The sequence below is a fragment of the Carassius auratus genome, chromosome 31 (genome assembly GCF_003368295.1).
Source record: "Carassius auratus strain Wakin chromosome 31, ASM336829v1, whole genome shotgun sequence".
In the NCBI taxonomy this organism is placed as follows: Eukaryota; Metazoa; Chordata; class Actinopteri; order Cypriniformes; family Cyprinidae; genus Carassius; species Carassius auratus.
This window is the reverse complement of record NC_039273.1, coordinates 11,420,314-11,440,685: the sequence shown is the minus strand read 5'-3', so window position 1 is coordinate 11,440,685 and position 20,372 is coordinate 11,420,314. Positions and strand designations below refer to the sequence as shown.

Below are 20,372 nucleotides of genomic sequence, written 5' to 3'. Positions count from 1 at the left end.
TGTGACTGTTAAACAGTTTTGGTTCAATTGACTTTTATTGTATTCACAATAACACAAACATAAATTTTTCCAAATGTCTTAGTTTTGGGATCAATTCTCACTATTAACTATGACTTTCTCATCAACTCCTAATTTGCTCAAGGAAATTATATTAAAAAAGCATTAAACAAAAGCATTAAACATTTCAAAGGAATAATTTTGGCTTTTGTAGGACAGCGTTGAGCATTAACATTTGCAAAAACTTAAGAATGTACTTCCATATTCTGCAGTTGTAGTTTGGTTGAATACATAATTTGAAGTCATGGTTATATATGTGTGTTTATTTACCACAAGTATTTATTTAGATAATTATTTATTTAAGTGTAAAAACAGTTACAACATCTAATATCTCTTGTGACATTAATGTTAATGTGAGGAGTATATCGTCTCTTTTGCCTTTAATTAGTTATGCTTATGAATGTAGGCCTACATAAGTTATACTCTGTTATCTGCCATTTAAATTCGGGGATGTGGCATGCATAAACTGAACTGCACAAATTATGACATAGCACTAATATTTCAGATAGTTTGTCATACTATTCAGATTGAAGATGTTACTAACAGTACTAATAATTCATGTTCTGATATGGATTTACAAAGTTGTCTGCAACATGCAATTTGAGATGATGAAATGTTTTTAATCTAAAAGGTTGTATTCTAGAAGCATCAATACATTTTTAATAAGATCTGCTCTAAATCACATTCTCAAGTGGGCCGTTCTCATGCATAATGGTAAATCAACTGCATCGTTTTAAATCTTGTCTCATTCTGTGTACAGTTTTTGACAAGCCCTAGAGAAACTAAGTTAAATCCTGTTTCATAACATTATTATTATAATTTTTTTTTTGGCTGTGGGTGGGTGGGGGGTGTAGCATGAGAACATGTCAAGCACATTTCCAAAAGATCCAGTCGACATTGAGAATGTGAGTTGCAATGTACCGACGGGTATGTTGACTCCCGTTTCACCTCTAACCTCAAGAGCATCCTGTGTGAATAACTCTCAGCATGGACACCGTACTCCATTGCTGACACCTGATACCAGATTAAAGTTCCAAGCCATCTTTTTTGTTAGTTTGCTTGGTTTGCTGAAGTCTTGTTTTGAGGTCAGAACTGTCATTTTGAAGAAGTCTCGTTTAAATGAATACAGAAGACAGAAATCCAGGAAAGAGAGGCAAATCAGCATAACCTTGAAACAAATCAAATCAAAAACATGGTTTTTGAGGAAGAGGGCTTGCCATGCAACCTGTCCATGTTGGTGTCTACATAATTTGGCTTCAACAAAGTGACGGAAGGATTTGCACAAAAATTCTTTGGAGTTTAATTGGGCCGCATGGCTTTTAATGCCAACAACAAAGGAAATGGAAAGTGTTTTTTGCTTTCATTTTTTTTTAAATGTTGATAAGTCTATTTAATTTGCTGCCCTAAATGCTTGATTATTCAGTTATTTGCTTTTTATGATTTACATTTGACGTTTTTTTTTTTTTTTCTGTGCTGTTTTAGAACAACATGGCCCCATTTTTGGGTCGCGACCCACCAGCTGGGAACCACTCCTTTAAATGTTAAATAGTCATTTTGTTGTTTTTGTTGTTGCTTGGTATATTTTGTGCACACCAGGGACTAATGTAGTTTGTATAATTTACAAGTGGTGTTTATAAAACATTTTATGTTTATAAAACATCAAACATTTATGAACAAACATAAAAAAAGAAGACTTTTTTTTGTTTGTTTCTTTTTTTCTTTTTTCTTTTTACATGTTATACATGGAAAGACAATATCTTGACAGTATTTTTTTTTTTTTTTGCAAACTGCAATTTTTTTTAATAGTCATCAGCTAATAAATCACATTCTTGGTCTATATGTTTATAAAAAATAAGGGTGAGTTATACAGTGTCATTTACAAGTCGATGTATCAGAATGGTAATGCATTTTATTTGTATTTTATCAAATAATTTTATCATTCTCTACAACATCAGCTAAAAATGTGTTGCTAATTTAACACAAAGCATGTTTCCATATGCCATTTCAAACAGCCAATGATATGAAAAGCCCCAACCTGCGAATTGATGGGATTGGTTGCATATTTGTGATGGCAGGAAACAGGGGCTGTTTCAAACAGCATTTTTGAGATCGTCTTCGGTACACCGCAGTTCTATGGCAAAAATACTCAGCAGTGTTGAGTGATGAATTTGCACATGGTTTGTCTCGAAGCATACTAAAAGCTCTAGACAGATATGTAAACAACATTAAAAACTTGATTTTCACCACATGGAGTCCTTAATTTTCTGCTTTGTTTTTGTTTTCAGATGCTACCTGTTAGATGGAATCTCAAAAGGAGCATGGTTGAATCGTTCCAGTATCATTTACGCAGGGAATGACAAGTGGTCAGGGGATCCTCGCGTGTCCATCTTATCAAATGTGGGGGATAAACATGAATACAGCTTACAGATACAGAAAGTGGATATAACGGACGAGGGCTTGTATACCTGTTCGATACAAAGTGAACGCAATCTACGCCCAAAGCTCATCCAGTTAATTGTAAAAGGTGAGTGTTTCATCCACAAATGCTTATTTCATCATGGTATGCTATGTTTTTTATTGATAAAAAAAACAAAACTAATTTAGTATTATATTAACACCTGGTTTGGTTTTTAGTTGTGAGGAGGGTTTCTTAAGCTCTGAAGTATTCATTGCATTAACAGCATTTGTCCTCTTTACTGATCATATTTCTTAATGCTGATAATAAAAATTTGTATTTACATCCATGTTCATAATACTATTTTTTGACTTCAAAGGCCCAAACACTCTCAAAATGTCAAAAAATAAAGTAAATAAATAAATAAATTCAGACTCTTGGCCACTGCATGCAATTTTACACTATTTATTAAAGCTTCAAGCACATTTTAAATGTGTATATGTTTGCATTAATACTGAAAATATGGATTGAATGTGTTACTAATGACTTTGAAATCATCAAACGTTGGAAAAAACTTTTTCATGTTTCATTATTTAAATAGGGATTCTAGCTCCACATGTGTGTGTCCCCCTTTTAAGGAATTAGAGTAAAGTCTGTGAATTAGCCTATAGGCTATAGATAGCAGTTGGAGTGCAGGATTGAGTATTATGTAACACAGTGATTAAATACTGCAATTTTCAAGTGGATCTAAATAAATAAAAAATTATGGGGTTTGATTGTTATTTTCATATGTATTGATACAATTTCCTCACAGTGATCAAATAAGTCAAAAGTAACTGTAAATTGCAAAAAAAATTAGTGTCTTTAGAGGAGTGACTCAATTTGTGGTTCAGATTTGTAGAGGAAATAATTACATTTTTTCTCCATCGTGCTCAGCAGCATAATTACTGATAATGTCCATGTGGAATAAAATGTTACATCATAGTAGTCCATGCGCATGGCCACTCTGCAAAACTCATTTTTGATGATGTTAAATGGACATCAGTTGATATAGTATATTATAATTTCTTTAGTGAGGAAAACATTAATTCACCTGTTAGCTTTGCATATTTCTATTGGTCATCTACACTTATCAATATTTTTACCTACCAGACTGAATAGTTATTAAGAAAATAATTCCACCAATGTGGTTCTTTGAACAAACCTCTGATTGCCAGCTAGAAAAATTGGCATAAACCTTTATATGTCTGCATGATAATCCCCTCCTCTCAGTGAATATGCATAACTGTAAGGTCTGCTCTCAGAACTTGTGTACATAAACTTTATGTGTATGAAGAAAATAATCAGCTTTCACTATAAATGACAGCAGAGGCCAGGTATGCTATTTGTGCGTCTTGCTTTTCCGGAGATTGTTTTTTAAATATATAAAAATTAGTTGGAGTTGTTCGATTCAGCTAGGAAAATAAATATAATGTATCTATGTGTTCAACTATATTTGTGCATGTACTGTATATACTGTAGTTTCCTATTATTTCCTTTAGTTTCTTTTCAAACTATATTAAAATTGTTATGTTTATTTATATATTACAATGTATATATGCATATGGAATATTATTTTACATATTACTAATTATGTATTGACTTTTTTATTATTATTACTTCAGAACTATTTTACTAGCCTTTTCAGTTTAGCCAGCTATTACCTTGATATCAGCTCTGCAGAATCTGGGCATTCTCTCAAGCAGCTTCATGAGGTGCCACCTGGGATGCCTTTTAAATTATATTCAAGGAGTTCCTATGTATTTTGGTTCCCTTGTTGGCTGCTATTCCTTTACTATCTGTTCCAACTCTTTTAAAATGATCAGCTCATTTCAGTTGGACGCAATTTTAGTTTTATAGAGAAATTCATATTCAGGCACAATATGTGTTTGCTGCAACACATACATAAAACTGATGATGTTAATGAATATTTCATTACTCTTTTGAGCTGTTATGTAGATATTTGTTTGGTCGCTGGGTTCATGTCACATCCTAATCATTCCGAGATATTTTAGTAATGGATATTTATCTAAATTCTCTGGTAGGCTTATATTGTGTATATATATACAGTCGACACCTCAGTAGGAGGTCCATGGCCTATAATTAACTAGAGAAAGATCACCGCAAGCACCCTAACCCCTCCTTGAGATAAAGCAAACTAATACAGGTCAGTCATATCTGAAGATGTGTAGTTTCAGAGGCCGTAACCTGTAGCCCATCGCTGAGTCGCTTCTGTGTAATTATAATCAACAAAATGAATGTCCTCCTTTTTCACACTCTTAGCCAAAGGCTGTTTCATGATCATGATGGATCTTTTGTCCTTAATAGAATCCATTACTTGCCTGTATCTCTACATGATCTGGGATAATTAATAAGCACTGGTAAGAAAATATACACGCACGGTTGGAGTAATGACAACAACTTAAGATAGAGAACAAAAGCGACAGGAAACACATGATGAACAGCAGTCTTGTAATAGGAATCGGTGAGTGGTAAACTTAATCTCCTGCAGAATTGTAACAGAAATAACATCGCTAGATTGACTCTTACAGTGGCACAAATCCTGGAACACCAAATCATATGTAATACAATTAAAACGGCTTATTTGTCCTTTATAACATTTGAACAGACTGTACTTGCGGTCTCTTCAAGCTCTCTTGATGTATCCTGAACATTTGTGTGGACGAAACCGTTTGGCTAGGACATTCTTTTTAGCCGACGGGTCAATACTGGGCATCATCAGAGAATGAGTGTGCTTGTTTGTTTTGTAGGGATCGAATGAGGATGGCCCACACACATTTTCTCCACCGCTTAAATCTTAGCCTCGTTTACCAGACAGTACCATTTGTCATAGTCCTCGGTGAGTCACCATCAAATAGAGCTGTTTGAGACTGCCACATTACTCTTTTATAGATGTGCTCAGTTAGTGAATGACAGATCAAATGCATTGCTATTCTGCTATAGCTAAATATTAAGAGTAATGGTCTGTTTGTCATCAGCAACCACCATTTTGTTTATTGTGGAAGATGAGCCAAAGAAATGAGACAGCTTGGCACTGTGCATATTCCAGTATTGCAGTAACAATGAAACAGAAAAAAAAAAATTCTGTTGTGGCGTCTTTTGAAGTGAATCATTTCTGTGGAAGAAGTCCAATTATGAAACTGTGATTATCATGAGATAGCTCTACATTTCAAGGGCTTCTTTACTGTTGAACTTCCAAGTCTTTTGAAGTCATACAATAGCTATTTGATGAACACACTGAAATTTGAACTTTTGAAGTCATAATAGACCATTTTTTAGTTAGTGAACATTGTGACTTTTTTATGGGTGGAGCTTAGTTGGAGGCAGAAAGATGTACGACCGCTTTATTAACACTAGCCAGCAAGCTTTTATTGCTTGTTTTTTTTTAACGGTGACTAGAGAAAATTAGGTTTTATCTGAATATGTAATGTCACTCACTGTCAGGGACAGCGACTGAAAATGTTAACTTCGACGGAAGGAACCAGATTGGATGACTCGTATACGCTCACTTAAACGTGCACAGTGTAATTTTTAGCGGCATCTAGCTGTGAGGTTGCGAATTGCAACTTTCGGCTCAGTCCCCCGCTCACTAGTGATGCGCGGGTCGTCTCATAACCCACAGACCCCGCAGGTAACCCACGGGTCGGGTTGGGGAAGGCAAAGAAATTGTCACCTTTTTTTGCGGTGCGGGTTGGCGCGTGTCATTAAAAACAAAATTTTAAAAAATCCATGTATGTTGCGTGCAATTCCCCAAAGCCTATATTAAATATTTGGATTATATATTTTCATATTTTATTAGGTTCTTTGATAAGGTTACAATACGAAGGTCTACTTAGCAACGTAACTTGCGTGATGTCCCCAATGTGCGGGTCGGGTCAAGAAATTTTACATTATTTGCAGGGCGGGCTGGGACAGGCCAAATAATTGTACTGTAACTGTAAACATATGCACTTGAACACACAACCATCACATAACATTGGCCTTTACTGTTCCCTCTCAACAAAATCTTTAGAAATCTGCTTAACCATAATCCATAAAATACAATATTTTATTTAACCTTAACTGAAACACAAGTATTTTAGATGTTAGTTTCTATCCAGTCCTCTTGTTTTAGGACAGCTTTCGTAGTTTTTTTTTTTTTTTTACCAATGGCAGCATAAAATTTAAAATTTTAGACTGTATTCCATCATTCTGACACTCAGAATGACATTTTAAGCTCCTTATGTAGCCAACTTTGTGCTGGTTTGTATTGGCCGCCTCCACTTATTCCTTTGTTTTGCCTCCAGCTAATGCTGTGATGTAATTGTGACGTTGGCACAAAAAGGTCTATTCTTTGTTTCACGTAGTTGAACTGGTGTCATGTTCAGCTACACAAGTGACATTAGCCTGGCTGTATTGTGCTTAATAGTCGTGGCTTAATGGTTAGAGAGTCGGACTTGTAACCTGAAGGTCGCGGTTTTGAGTCACGGTACCGGCAGGGATTGTATGCAGTGAGAGTGAATGAACAACACTCTCTTTGACTATCAATACCACGACTGAGGTGAGACCCTTAAGCCATGCACCGAACTCCCAACTGCTCCCCGGCACCACAGCAAAAATGACTGCCCACTGCTCCAGGTGTGTGTTCTTGGCATTTGTGTGTGTGTGCACTCACATGGGTTAAATGTAGAGCACAAATAATGAGTGTGGGACACCATACTTGGCCACCCATCACTTTCACTTAAATAACTGTTGGAATGAAGTTTTATTTTTATTTTTTTATTGTATTTTCCTGATCCACTACTGTACTGTTTTCCTTCTTTTATAATTTAGTAATGATAGACATTAGTTTCTTTATAAACATATATACGCACATATTTTAATACATTTAAAAATGTAATTTATTCCTGTGATAACAAAGCTTAATTTTCAACAGCAATTACTCCAATCTTCATTGTCTTCAGAAATCATTCCAATATGTTGATTTGTGGCTCAAGAAACATTTCTTATTATCAATGCTGACAACAGTGATGCTGCTAAATATTTTGCAACATTTCATAACAGTGTAACAAATGTCTTTATTGTCACTTTTACTAACTAAACATTAATATACTGTATATACAGTACACAAACACATACATATGTATATATAAAGAAAAAAACAACACCGGTATCACTAATTTGAAGATCCCCAATCTGGCCATCTGATCATTAAGCTATGGTTTGAACATCTAAAATGTCATAAAATATTAAGCCTCATTTTAGATTCTGTACCAGTGAGTCTGCACCTCACAGCAACCCTGCAAAATCTTTAATGTGAAAGTGGATCCTTTCATGAATGCCTAGTATTCCCCTCGGTGAAATCTCTGTATACTGTAAGCACTCCTGCTTATAGATTGAACTAATACAGTGTGCTGGAGAACAAAGCAATGTGTCCATGGCGGAATGTTTCTTGTCTTGCTTTTATACTGTATTAATATCTGAGATAAGAGATGGATAAATTATGAACCCAACATTCACAAACAGCACAAGAATATTAGAAATGTTATTTATTTTAATCGTGCACTTATTCAAAGTGCTATGTTTTTAATTAACTCTTCAAATGGACATGTTGTACCAAGAGAGCTCATGTACTGGGTCGTACACATTCTCACTGTCTCACGTTCCGTGGCATTACCAACTGAAGAAATCCCAGAGGGTAGAGCAGCCTGTCAGGATTTGTGTTTTGTTTCTGTCTATGACACCTAATTAGGGATCTAAGTTGGTTGGTTTTAGCAGCCTTCAGGTTGTATGGGGAATTGGGAACGACTATGAATGAATGTGGAATCTGGCAGTTTGCAAGTGTAGCATATTTCCACTTCCAGCCTCATGAGTACATTTAAAATGCATGTGCATATGAGTACAGTATAGTCGCTGGATCAGAATATTCAGTATTCCCTTGTAATGGTGTGCATGGATGAATCATAAGGAGTATTCCCAGCATACACTCTGTTTTAAAACCTGTTAAGCTGTCTATTAAAGAAATACTTCACCCAAAACGTTTTTGAAAAATGTGCTCACCCTCAGGCCGACTGAGATGAATATGTTTCTTCATTGGAACAGATTTGGAGAAATGTAGCTTTACATTCTTGCTCATCAGCTGATCCTCTGCAGTAAATGGGGCCATCAGAACGAGAGTTCAAACAGCTGTAACGTCCATCAATTTACATCTTGTGCAATGAGAAGCTGTATGTTTGTAATGAACAAATCCATCATATAGCGTTTTCAACTTTGTACTGTTGATGAAATACGAGTCCTCTATTTACAAATATGTCGGTGATTTTGATGTGAGAGGACAACAGTGGATGGACTTTATCACAAATAGTACAATATTGCATTTCACTGCATTTCAGAAACATTCTTTGTCCACTCTACACAATGGAAAATGCATGTCACATGACCATTCATGCAGGTACAACTATGTGCATGATTTTATGAAACACATTTCCAGAGTTTTAAAGCTAAACGCGGTCTACTACATTTTCGAAAGCCTCCATTTTTGAGGGTCAAAAACGCTGGGGTAGTTTAAATGACAGGTGCAACCGAATATAATTACAAAAGTGACGTGACATACAGCCGAGTATGGTGACCCATACTCAGAATTCATGCTCCGCATTTAACCCATCCAAAGTGCACACACACAGCATTGAACACACACACACCGTGAACACACGTCCAGAGCAGTGGGCAGCCATTTATTCTGTGGTGCCTGGGGAGCAGTTGGGAGTTCGATGCCTTGCTCAAGGGCACCTAAGTCGTGTTATTTCCGGTCCGAGACTCGAACCCACAACCCTTAGGTTGTTAGGAGTCAAACTCTTTCAGTTTTTTGTACTGCAAAAATTATATTTTAAATAATAGTTGCTTCCGTTGCGAAGAATGCATGTAACATGCTTTTTTTTTTATTTGCTTTTCATTTTTGGGGGGTTTAGAAAAAGATTAGAAGGCAGCATAATCATGCATCTTACCTTTTACAGCCGTAGAATTTGGTTTGTGCTTGTGATTTCTTCAAGTGCAGCTCACTATCTTTTGGAACAGAGCTGTATTGTGACCCAAAAGGGTTGTTCAGGATAAGAGTTTATTATTATGTTCGAAGTTGTTATTTACCCTTAGTGTCTCTTTTAGTTCAAGCTTTGTTTAATGATTTTAAAATCCTTCCTAACCACTTCTTAACTGAAATCATGGTATGTTTTGACTGAAGGCTTTCCACAAATTAGTTAATTGTATTTTTTTGTTTTGTATCTGTTTTTCGATTTCTCCCCTGACTGTTTTACGTTGTATTATTTGATTCCAAACCGCAGCAGATTTGCATCATCTATACGAGCACTAGAATGAGCACTACAGTACCTGTTCACAATTATAGCTAGATAATACAGTATCTCTAGAGAAGGCAAAATAAATGGAAACATTCACTTTTTTCCTCTCTTTGGTTTAAGTACCATAATAAAAAACACACAGAACAGCACTTATGTGTCTGATTTGTAGAACAAATGGAAAATGTGAGTTGCTAAACGCAATTTCTGTGGAGAATTGTTGCAATTAGAAATAAATTATTGTATATTAGACATTTATATGTCATCAAAATTGGTTCACTTCAACAAATTAGATCCAATTGCATTCAAACCAACTACATATTGGACTGTAGTCCAAATGAACCATCCCTCCTTCAGGCAGATTATAGTATGGTTCAATGTGCATGGCCAAAAAAAAAAAATTATGTAACCTTTACAGTAAAATACTTGCAGCTGTGTGGTTTCCAAAATTTTACCGTAAAAATACGTTAGCAACATTTTAGGTTTTATAGACTTAACTTAAATTCACCATAATAAACTGTACTTCATTAACTGATATAATATGTCAATCTATTGAAGTACTAATTTAGTTTGTTCCACTGAAATACACTGACAACCACCAAACACTAGTGGTGATGAGAAAGTCACATGATAAAAGCTCTTCACAAACAGCTTTTCTACAAGCTGAGGAGGGAAATACTTGTAAATAGAAAGTGCACAGTGTCATTCACACAAAAAATAAACACCATCATGGTAACACACATTACTGAAACAATACAATAAACATTACTTTAACAACACTAGATGCAAGATAAAACCTTAATGTACACAACTGATATGAAAAAGTGTCATGAAGGGAATGTCAATTTAAGGTTTTTCACTGTAAATTATACAATTACTTTTTATTTTTCACTTCCCCAAAAAAAGTTAATTTTAACATGTTAAAAGTACAGTACAGTATTTTACTGTAAAATTACATTAAATGTAATCATAGTTATTCACTGTTTGTAATGTGGAAACTTACTGTTTACCAATTAACCAGTATTTACTGTAGCCTTTTACTGTTAAAAATCACAATTTTTAAAGTTTAGTATTGTTTTACTCTTTCATTTAAATATAAGTCTGTCTGTAATGTTGCTTTCAGCATAAAAAAGTTTCAAAGTCCACGTCAGAAATCCCTTGTCAAAAACTTCAACAAATGAGTCGTTTGGACTACAATGCATATTTTCCAGAATTTGTGATATCACAAATATTGAGGACTGGGCCGAGACCTGGTTTAGCTGCATTAGAGAAGGGAACGCGTGTTATGACTATGTCGGAGAAAAGCTAGCTTTCCCAAGGCAGATGAACATAGAGTGGTTGCAATCCTCTGGAACAGAACACGGACATGTAAAGTCATCTTTTAGCTCAAGGTGCGCGCCTAAATGGTCAAATTTATGCACAAATGTGTCAAAATGCTGTGCTAGGAGATTATTCATGTATACCTTCGTCGGTCATGTAATAAATGAACGTAAAGAGTTAAGAATGAAAATACACACGTAACAGTGGTGCAGCTCTTAAAGTGACAGCGGGCTATTTTTTATTTTACATTTGATTGTTCACTTCTGTAGTAGGCTGTATCATGCTACATGAACCTTTTGATATAAACTTAAATACAAAACAAAAGCCAAACTAAAACTGAAATGAGACATTAATAATAAATAGTAAAGTGAATAAATGAAATAATCATACTGCTTGAGATTTGCATAAAAAATAAAACATTAAAGCGTAGTTTGTTTCATTTGTATCTTTTCTATTGTATATTTGTCCTTTGCTTTATTATTACTGAGAGTAAGATATTTTGTTTGTTTGTTTGTTTGCAATTCCACTGGTCCCTACAATGTAGATGTCATAGCAACCTTATTTACAGGAAATGCATATTTGATATGTATAACTATCTTTAAATAAATCACTAATATAAAGTTGGCCCCCTCATAATCATGTTAAATATTCGTGATTACAATATTGACCAAAATAATCTTGATTATGATTTTTGCCATAATCGAGCAGCCCTAAGGGCCGGGGCATGACATTTCCCCGAACAGGTGCAGAGAGCTGCCAATCACAACACACTGGCCCAGCTAACCAATCACAGCACATTTCCTATTTCAGAAGGTGGGTCTTTATTTGGTACAGGAACTATTTGAGCAGTTCATGCCAGACTGGGGAGAAAGGCGTCATAATAATGTAAAATATGTGAAAAATAATGTGTTTTTCGAACAACCTAGTATGAGAGCCTGTTCCAAAACAAAATCTACACTTTGTAAAAGCATTTTGCGTAATAGGACCCCTTTAAAGGTTAATGAAGGTCTCAGCTGTGCAATAGAGTGCATCTTTTATAGTACTGCTTATTCCACTGGTAATTTACCATCTAGAGGCCTCATATATAATCAAAATTCACCTCATTTTTTTTCTATAAATACATATGCAATACTGTAACCTACAAGTCCATTTATTGTACATCAGCCTTAACTTTTTGTTTTTCATTCCTTTTTAGCCGGAAGACAACAAATAGATAAAAGTGCATCTGATTTCTTTGCCTGTCTCTCCTCGGCTCTTTGCCTGTGCTAGTCTGCATTATGACAGGAGCCCACTTTTCCCTCAGCTCTGTAATTGGAATGTGGGCTGGCAGTAGGTGTGAAAGCAATGGGGTCTTGGAATTGGGTGGCAGCAGTCAGCCCTGGAGAACCTGTCAGAATTTATAGAGAGGCAAGCCATGTACTCCACTTTATTCAGAGGAAACTCTGCGTTTTAAAACCTGTAAGCGTTTCAGTAATTCAAGGTGGCGTCATTAGAGGCTTATTATTTTTTTCACTCTGGGGCTGAGAGACTGATAATGCCTCCCCCGTCAGCTGTGGCAGCTCCATCTCAGTGCCTCCCGCCGAAGAGATGAGGGAGAATTAGAGTGGAATGGGCAAACATGACAATCGTGCAGCAGTTAATGAATTAAACTGAAAACAAAGCATCAGGTTGTCTTGAATAGGGCCTTGGGGTAGGGCTTTGCCGTTGTCTTGTTTTCCTCTTGTCATCATTACCCTACCGATTGAACAGGCTGAGTGGAAATAAACAGGTTAAAAATAAGTATGGCCAAAAGCATACAGAGGTTGATGCGCAGAAAGGATTCACAGAAGTAAATTGCGGTCAGACCCTGAGCTTGAGATTCAACAACACGTACTTTCATTTTGAACTTAGTGATAGTTAAAAGAGCATGCTGGGATAGGTTGTTGACCTTTGCATCTGTTTATACTGCCATGTTCAGTGGAGTGTTTAGGCATACCGGTCCTCTCGGCTTTTCAGCTACTTGAAAATACAAAGAGGGTTTCATTTCATCTGATAATATACTCTGTGTTCGCAGGTGGTACACACAAGACCAGTAATGAAAGTCAAAACGATCTCGGGCGGTAATGAGAGATATTCCTTCAATGCACCAAATCCTCTGGACTTTTTTTCCTGCCAATTTATAAGCCCAAAAGCTCAATTGTTTCAACACAATTTTGCCATTATTGCATTGTAGAAGTAAAGAATTGTTTGAAAAAAGACTTCAAATCTCAAGGTGAGCATTTACAGAGAAAGTTCTAGAATATATGGCAATGAGATGAAACTGATGTTTCCTCACACAGGTTCAGTTTAAAGGCCCCACATCTCATTTAAAAGGCTGCTACCTGACTCCTCAGGTGTTGACTTTAGGGTCTTGATCCTGTTGAAGGCAGATATGATCAGTAGACGAATGCAACATTTTCCATTTGTGCTATCGGTGATTGTGGACATTTGTCAACAGTGGGAGGAATGTTGAAGTAAAGTGCAGTGGAGAGCGTGAGAGTCAGAGCAGTGCTTTCAAACAATGAAAGGGTTCATTAGAATTTCAACTCAGCCATTTAGTGCCAGCAGATTACAAAAAGCAAGATAGGAAAGACCTAAACTGGAGATCAAATAGTGTAGGAGTAAATAATATTGCTGTTTCTTTACAAATGTCGGAATGTTTGGTGTCCTTTTACTTGGAAATAAGAAATAGTGCCATTTCTTTGAAAACTTGAAAGCTCTCTTCTGTATGCTTCAAAGGATTTTATTTAGTTTTTGTCCGTGTCTTGTTTTCTTCTAATTGATTTCCCCCAGACGAGTATTTCTAATTCTATAATAGCAATCATTCATGATTATATATATTGTTTCTGGTTATGCATGGATGCAGTGGGGATTCTGCCTGTTAGGAGAACTATTAATTGACATTTCAATAAAATATATGTTAATTACAATTCCGTTTACTGTTTGAGAATAACATATTAATAGCTCTTGAGAAAGTTTGGTCATTACAAATCGGTCCTCAGGAAATGCATGGTGTTTAGAATATTATACTGGAAGGAGGGAGTCAAAGAATCAGAACCAGGCTAGTTAAATGCAATGCACTTCAAACAATTTGGCACAGAATCACAGCCAAACCTCAAAGGGAATAGCTGATTTTGCAGACTCTTGACATTTATTGCCTTTTCTTTTTATAGGAAAGCATAACTAGGAGGTCAGACATTTATTCATAAACCCCTTGACAACTGACAGTGGTGGTTTTGAGAAAGAGTAGAGGGCCTGTGTGATGAAAGGTAGGATAAAGACAGATTTGCATCTAGGTTTTTTCTTAAAGTTTGTAGTGAATGTGAGATGCAATGTGACCCATAATATCATGCAAAAGTATGTAGTTGCCTTCTATATGTCTACCAGAAAAATGCTATAGTTTCATCACCAAAATGTTAACTAAAGTTCCATGAAGCATTCCAAATCAGACGTTTGATTACAGAAGAGGTCCAAGCAGGAAATTCTGGGAATCATATCATTTTTGTCAGCATTATTATATTATGGAAAATAAATACAAAACCATGGTAGATAGTAGAAACGTGTTATAGTTTTTGCTTGTACTTAAAATTTTACATCATCACGCTCCTTGCCTTATGATTTAGGCATACCTATATTATAATTTATTAAATCAGATTACACTTAGAGTTTATAATTACAGTTGTGAACTAGGCTAATCCTAGGATTTTTATCCTGTCAGAATGAAACCATAAGAATAAGATTTTCTGGACTCCCCAGTGTCAATAATTATATAAAACATTAGGTGTGGTCTTATGTAAACGGATGTAATTCCTTAATAAAATGACAGATTTCCATGAAATTTGGCACACATTCTCAGAGTATCATTCTAAAAACAAATGAAATATTTTTGTGGGGTTCGGTCCTGCTGTAACAATGAAAATGATTTTTGTGTTGGGTACATCTGAAACTGTATGGGTGTTGTTGTTGTTGTTCACATACACGACTTTCTTGATCCAATCTAACTGTTTGTTTTGTTTCACAGTTCCTCCCAAAATCTATGACATTTCATCGGACATTACGGTAAACGAAGGCAGCAATGTTTCACTCATCTGCTCAGCCAGTGGGAAACCAGAGCCCAAAATCTCTTGGAAACACATCTCCCCATCAGGTGAGTTCAAATCAGTTAAAATACATTCCAATGCAATTGCAAGTGAGACAGAATATGAGACTGACTAAAACACAGTAGGAATGTCTTTCATGAGTGTTCATGTTGCAGTTTAGAGGCTCAGAAGATTATGGTGATGAAACTAACATTTCTTATTGAAAGCCGCTATAATGAATTGAGTTTATGAAAAGGCTTTTAATTAATTATTGCTTCAATTTGCTGATGTTCTCAGAAAGAATTCTTAGTTTAAGTCATCACTCTGCCGCAGGGTAAACAACATGTGAGGATACATCAACCTCAACTATACTTTTCATAGTTTATATTCAGCTGTTAAACCAAAAATCAAATCAAATAAAAAATATATATAAAAAATAATAAGTTGGCACATTTTCAAAGCAAATTGAAAATTCAGTGCACAGCAGTATTTTTGAGTGCTTGTGGATTTTTTATTGAAGTCAGCTTCACTTATCTTTGGACTGCCATATTTATTTATTTCTCTAGTGTATTTTGTGATTGAATTGCTTTTTTGAGATTCTGATCAAAAGACTTTGAAGCGTCATGAAACCACTATTTACCAAAGGTAGGATACTTCAAATTATAGAAACACTTCAAACCAGACGATAAGTGCATCAGTAATAAAAAGTCCTTAGACAACTCTCCTGCATATGGTGAACTTTTACTTTTGGTCAACAGATTCAGTCTGCCCAAAAAATGTCATTTGCCTGAACAATTCTTCTTCAGGCTAAGTGACAATATAAACATTTGAAAAATATTGCTACCTCTGCGACTGAAGGTTGTGATGTACAGACAATTTGTAAATATTTTCTGTGATATTGTCAAGGATTCACATGCTGACATTATATATATAAATTCTCTCTCTCTGGACAAGCCAGTATGTTCAGACTAAATTCATTATTACATACCATCACGTATAACAGTATTTGGTGCACATATGGCAGCACTATGGTAATCATCAGCGCTGTAATGACAGCAGCTCCTGGACTGTGATTTCCAGTAGTTATTAAATGACCCTGGAGGAGGTTGAACCTGCAACCTAGGGCCACTAGATTTAATTGCTGAAACACTCTTAAGTGCAGTTGGCCTCGTTAATTTCTTGTGTGTGTGTGTGTGTGTGTGTGTGTCATCAGAACTTTGACTTCTGTGCCTCTCATTATGACTTAGAATATAGATTTTTCATCAATATAAATTGGGTTTTTACTCTTAAAGACCCTTTAAAGACATTATGCATTTAAGACCTCTCAAAGACCTCTGACTTGTAATGATGAACAGATTTCAATCTGACTCAAAGGTTTGGTCCCCAAGAAGGATTTGTTGTAAATGGTACTTGACTGAGCAGCTGGATCGCATTAGTATGCTCATAGAGATAGCTCAACCAATTTATTATAAAAAATAAATAAAAAACTCATTTACTTACCCTCATGTCGCTTAAAACCCATAAGACTTTGATTAATCTTTGAAACACATATTAAGATATTTTTATTATACTATTCTATATATAATATAATTTTAATGATATTCTAAATCACAAATGGTAAACATGGAATTTTTAATATGGAATAAATAAGCCAAAATGAAATCTGTTCATCATATAAAGCAATCATATCTATATACAAGACTTCACTGAAAGAAGTTAAAGTTTTTTGTTAAATAACAAAAAATGTACTGGCAGCTCATTACCAGGACATTAATTTTACGGACGCAATGAAGTACAAAAATCAAAATACAGGTAAAAAATAAATAAATGAATAATAATAATTAATACAAATTAAATTAATACAGTACATTGTTTTGGATTAAACAATCAATTCTTATGCATTCATTTTACAATGCCTTTATAACTTTTGGATCTTTTAAGATTTGATTACATGAACTTTCAATGAATAGACAGAAGCCTCTCGGATTTCATTAAAAATAACAGTATTTGTGTTTGGACTATTAACCAAAGTCTTGCGGGTTTGGAAGGATATGAGGGTGAGTAAATGATGACAGAATTTTCTGATTTTAGTGTAAAGCATACAGTATGGATGTACTGACATAGTCTAAAAGGAAAATGTATTTACAACTTTAGAAACATAATTTCACAGCATGAATCCTTTATAATATAAATATATATTTGTACAGTATAATCACATTTTACTATGATACAGTACAGAATGAACCTGATAAAATGTCAGATTGCATAAATGCAAGTAAATGTGATGCAGTTGAACATATTTAATGCCATCGATTAAATACAATAAAATCAACTCAACATGTTACTAAGCTGTTCATAAGCAAAATGCTTGTTTTAGTTGCCGTCAATAATGTACGCTTCAATTTCTAAAACATATATGTGCTAGAACCACAAATTACGTATGATCATGTTGGATTGACTCGCAAGTATACAGCACACTCTCACTGCTGTAGGTTTTAAATGAGAGCTAAAGAACTTCAAATGTGGAGTTCTTTGTCTAAGCTTTAAATCACACTTTTTTACCACTTTCGGTAGTCAGGACATATTAAATTGCTTTACAGACATGATTTAAAATGCTGTAGATTAGATTAAGATGAAAAATGTTTAAAGTAAAACTCTATATAGAGATGTATTGAGGTTACAGGGCGGCCTCATGCTCTCTGTACAGTCTGGCCCAGCAAGCTTGATCCCACACATGCTTTCATAAGCTTTTTCCATTGTGATTTAAGACCTCGGGATATAAGGAACTCTGACCTTTCAAATAGCTGACTATAACAGTTCAGATTTGATTTTTTTCCTCATATGATAAGGCTACAGAAAAGCGTTCAATTGTCCTTTGTCAATCTTTTGTTCATGCCTCTGCCTCCCGAAATTGTCTTTACTCTGGTTTTTGTTTCCTGAACAATAGCTCTGTACTCGGCACTGACAGTCTGTCTAAACATCGCCAAATTGTTTCAATACAATGACCAGCTCTTAAAAAGTGCTTGGATAGATATTCAGCAATTGTTTTGGGGCACTTTGGGACAATGAGGAGGCTATCAGGGTTAAGGTGAGATACCGGGAATAGAAAAGTGGAGGCGGTTCAGGTGCATGTGCGTTTTGTGTGCACGATCCAGCGAGCGAGTATGTGTGGCAGTTGAATGATGGTTGATGGTTCATTGCTGACAACTCAATGAATGCCTGGGGGAAGCCTCTCATAATGCAACATTTGGGCTGCCGCAATATTCTCTCATGGGTTAACATAAGAGATATACAGGGAACTGCCACCATAGCCCATAATGCATTCTTCACCAGAGCTCATCATATCAGCAGCAGGCAGACCTCAAGGAAATGTACTTTGTGCTCTCCACACAATGTGTGAAAGTGCTTACTGTGACTGCACTTAGCACAGAACAGTGTGGAATCCTAGATTAACCTGGCTGTGATTTGGCTAATTTGGTTGGAGTGACATTTCCCAGTGGCTACGACAAGTCTGTCTTGAGCTTTTCAAATAACCCTTAACATGCACAAAATGGGAGGCAGTCGAGATTGCGGATTATAAGGGGAAAGTTTACACTGAATACATTTAAGGCACTTAATCGGTGTCCCTTAAGCCACTAAAATGCTTCAGTTTGTGTTTTTTTTTGGGGGGGGGGGGGGTTATAGGAAACTAGTTGGTTGACATAACAAAGGTTGATTTCACAAAGGAATCCATTCTTTATTAAATGTCACTAAACCATGTTAATTTCCTCTTTTGGTGTAATCAGTAAGATAAATGATGATTCATTTGGAAGTCTCTGTTAGGAAAAAGAAAATAAATCACTGAAGTTGGGGCATTATGGAATGAGTTAATCACTGATAAAGATCCCTCTGGTGTTTAGCTCGAGGAAGAAATATGGTATGTTGTAGGCAATGTTTGTTAATTTTGTAAGTTCGCCTTTTACCTGGGAACAGTTGTTTTATTAATGTGATGATTGGCATTGCTGTGATTTAAAATACACAGTTTGCCTTGAAAAAGTATACACCGATAAATGTGTGTGGTTTTCATTTCATTAGGTGCAAAAGCTCAAACCAAGAGATATCTGACTGTAAATAAATAGCTTTTCTCAGAAACTACACTTTTCTTGGCTATTTTTGTAATATTGGGACTAACTGGATTCGAGGTCTTTTTACTAGATGGTTGAAGTCAGTTTTCTTCACGTTCACATTTCACACAGGTGTTCTAGCACCTTGTTAAAATTATGTTATTTCAAAAAAGATATTGAGGTATATATGTTATTTTTATTTAAATATAATTGTTTGGCATTTTGCAGTTGAATGTATTTGCGTTCATACATTTTGGTGCCACTGTATATCAGAAAAGTGTTTTTTTTTTTATATATATGTATTATTTTTCACTTTAGTTTTAGTCATTTTATTATTTGGTTTTGTCATTTTTATTATAATTCTTTTATATTTATATTTAGTTTATTTTTATTTTAGTTTAGAACTTCACCTTCAACTTTTGTAATTTGCCAAGGGAACATGTATGATTTTCATCTAATATTTTTTATTTTATACATTTTACATACCAAATACATTCTAAGAAAAGCATGCCATATACTACTTGGCTTCAATCTTATATTTGGTCTTTTGTCAAAGGCTATTAGCTGTTAATCGAAACACCATGTAGTTTTAATGGTGGGAAAACAAGGTTATGTGTGAAAGATTTCATACTATTCACTTCCTTTGCTCTGATGTCCTTTTCATCTCGTATAGGGAAATATGGGTTGTTTTCCATGAATATGTTTGATACAATTTATCCTATTTTACAGTCTTCACCTCTGTTCATTTGTAAAGCATTGGGAGCCAAATAGCACCTTGTCAGCTCAGATGCACATCTTAGTCAGTTCCTTAATAATGGCAAGGAAAAATGTTTTGTTCAGTTGTTCATTTTGTTACCTGCTATACAGACAGTGTCTGTGCCACGGGGGGTGGGGGTTCAGAGGGGGCTGTTCCCCCTCACCTCTGCATCATGCCGTCTATAATGGGTGACCTGATTTCAGTCTGTGAGGCAGTGTACTGTCCTGGGAAGGTCTCCCATGCATTTATTGGAAA

At 35.4% G+C, this 20,372-nt stretch overlaps 1 protein-coding gene across 3 annotated transcripts in view; it reads left to right on the top strand.

Moving 5' to 3' along the window:
* LOC113050547 (neuronal growth regulator 1-like) overlaps positions 1-20,372 on the top strand; it is a 105,198-nt gene that overhangs the window by 18,856 nt on the left and 65,970 nt on the right. For all 3 annotated transcript variants that reach the window (XM_026213585.1, XM_026213586.1, XM_026213588.1), the window contains exons 2-3: positions 2,343-2,581; positions 15,200-15,325. In XM_026213585.1, the coding sequence (XP_026069370.1) occupies positions 2,343-2,581; positions 15,200-15,325 (365 nt within the window). The remainder of the gene's footprint in view (positions 1-2,342; positions 2,582-15,199; positions 15,326-20,372) is intronic.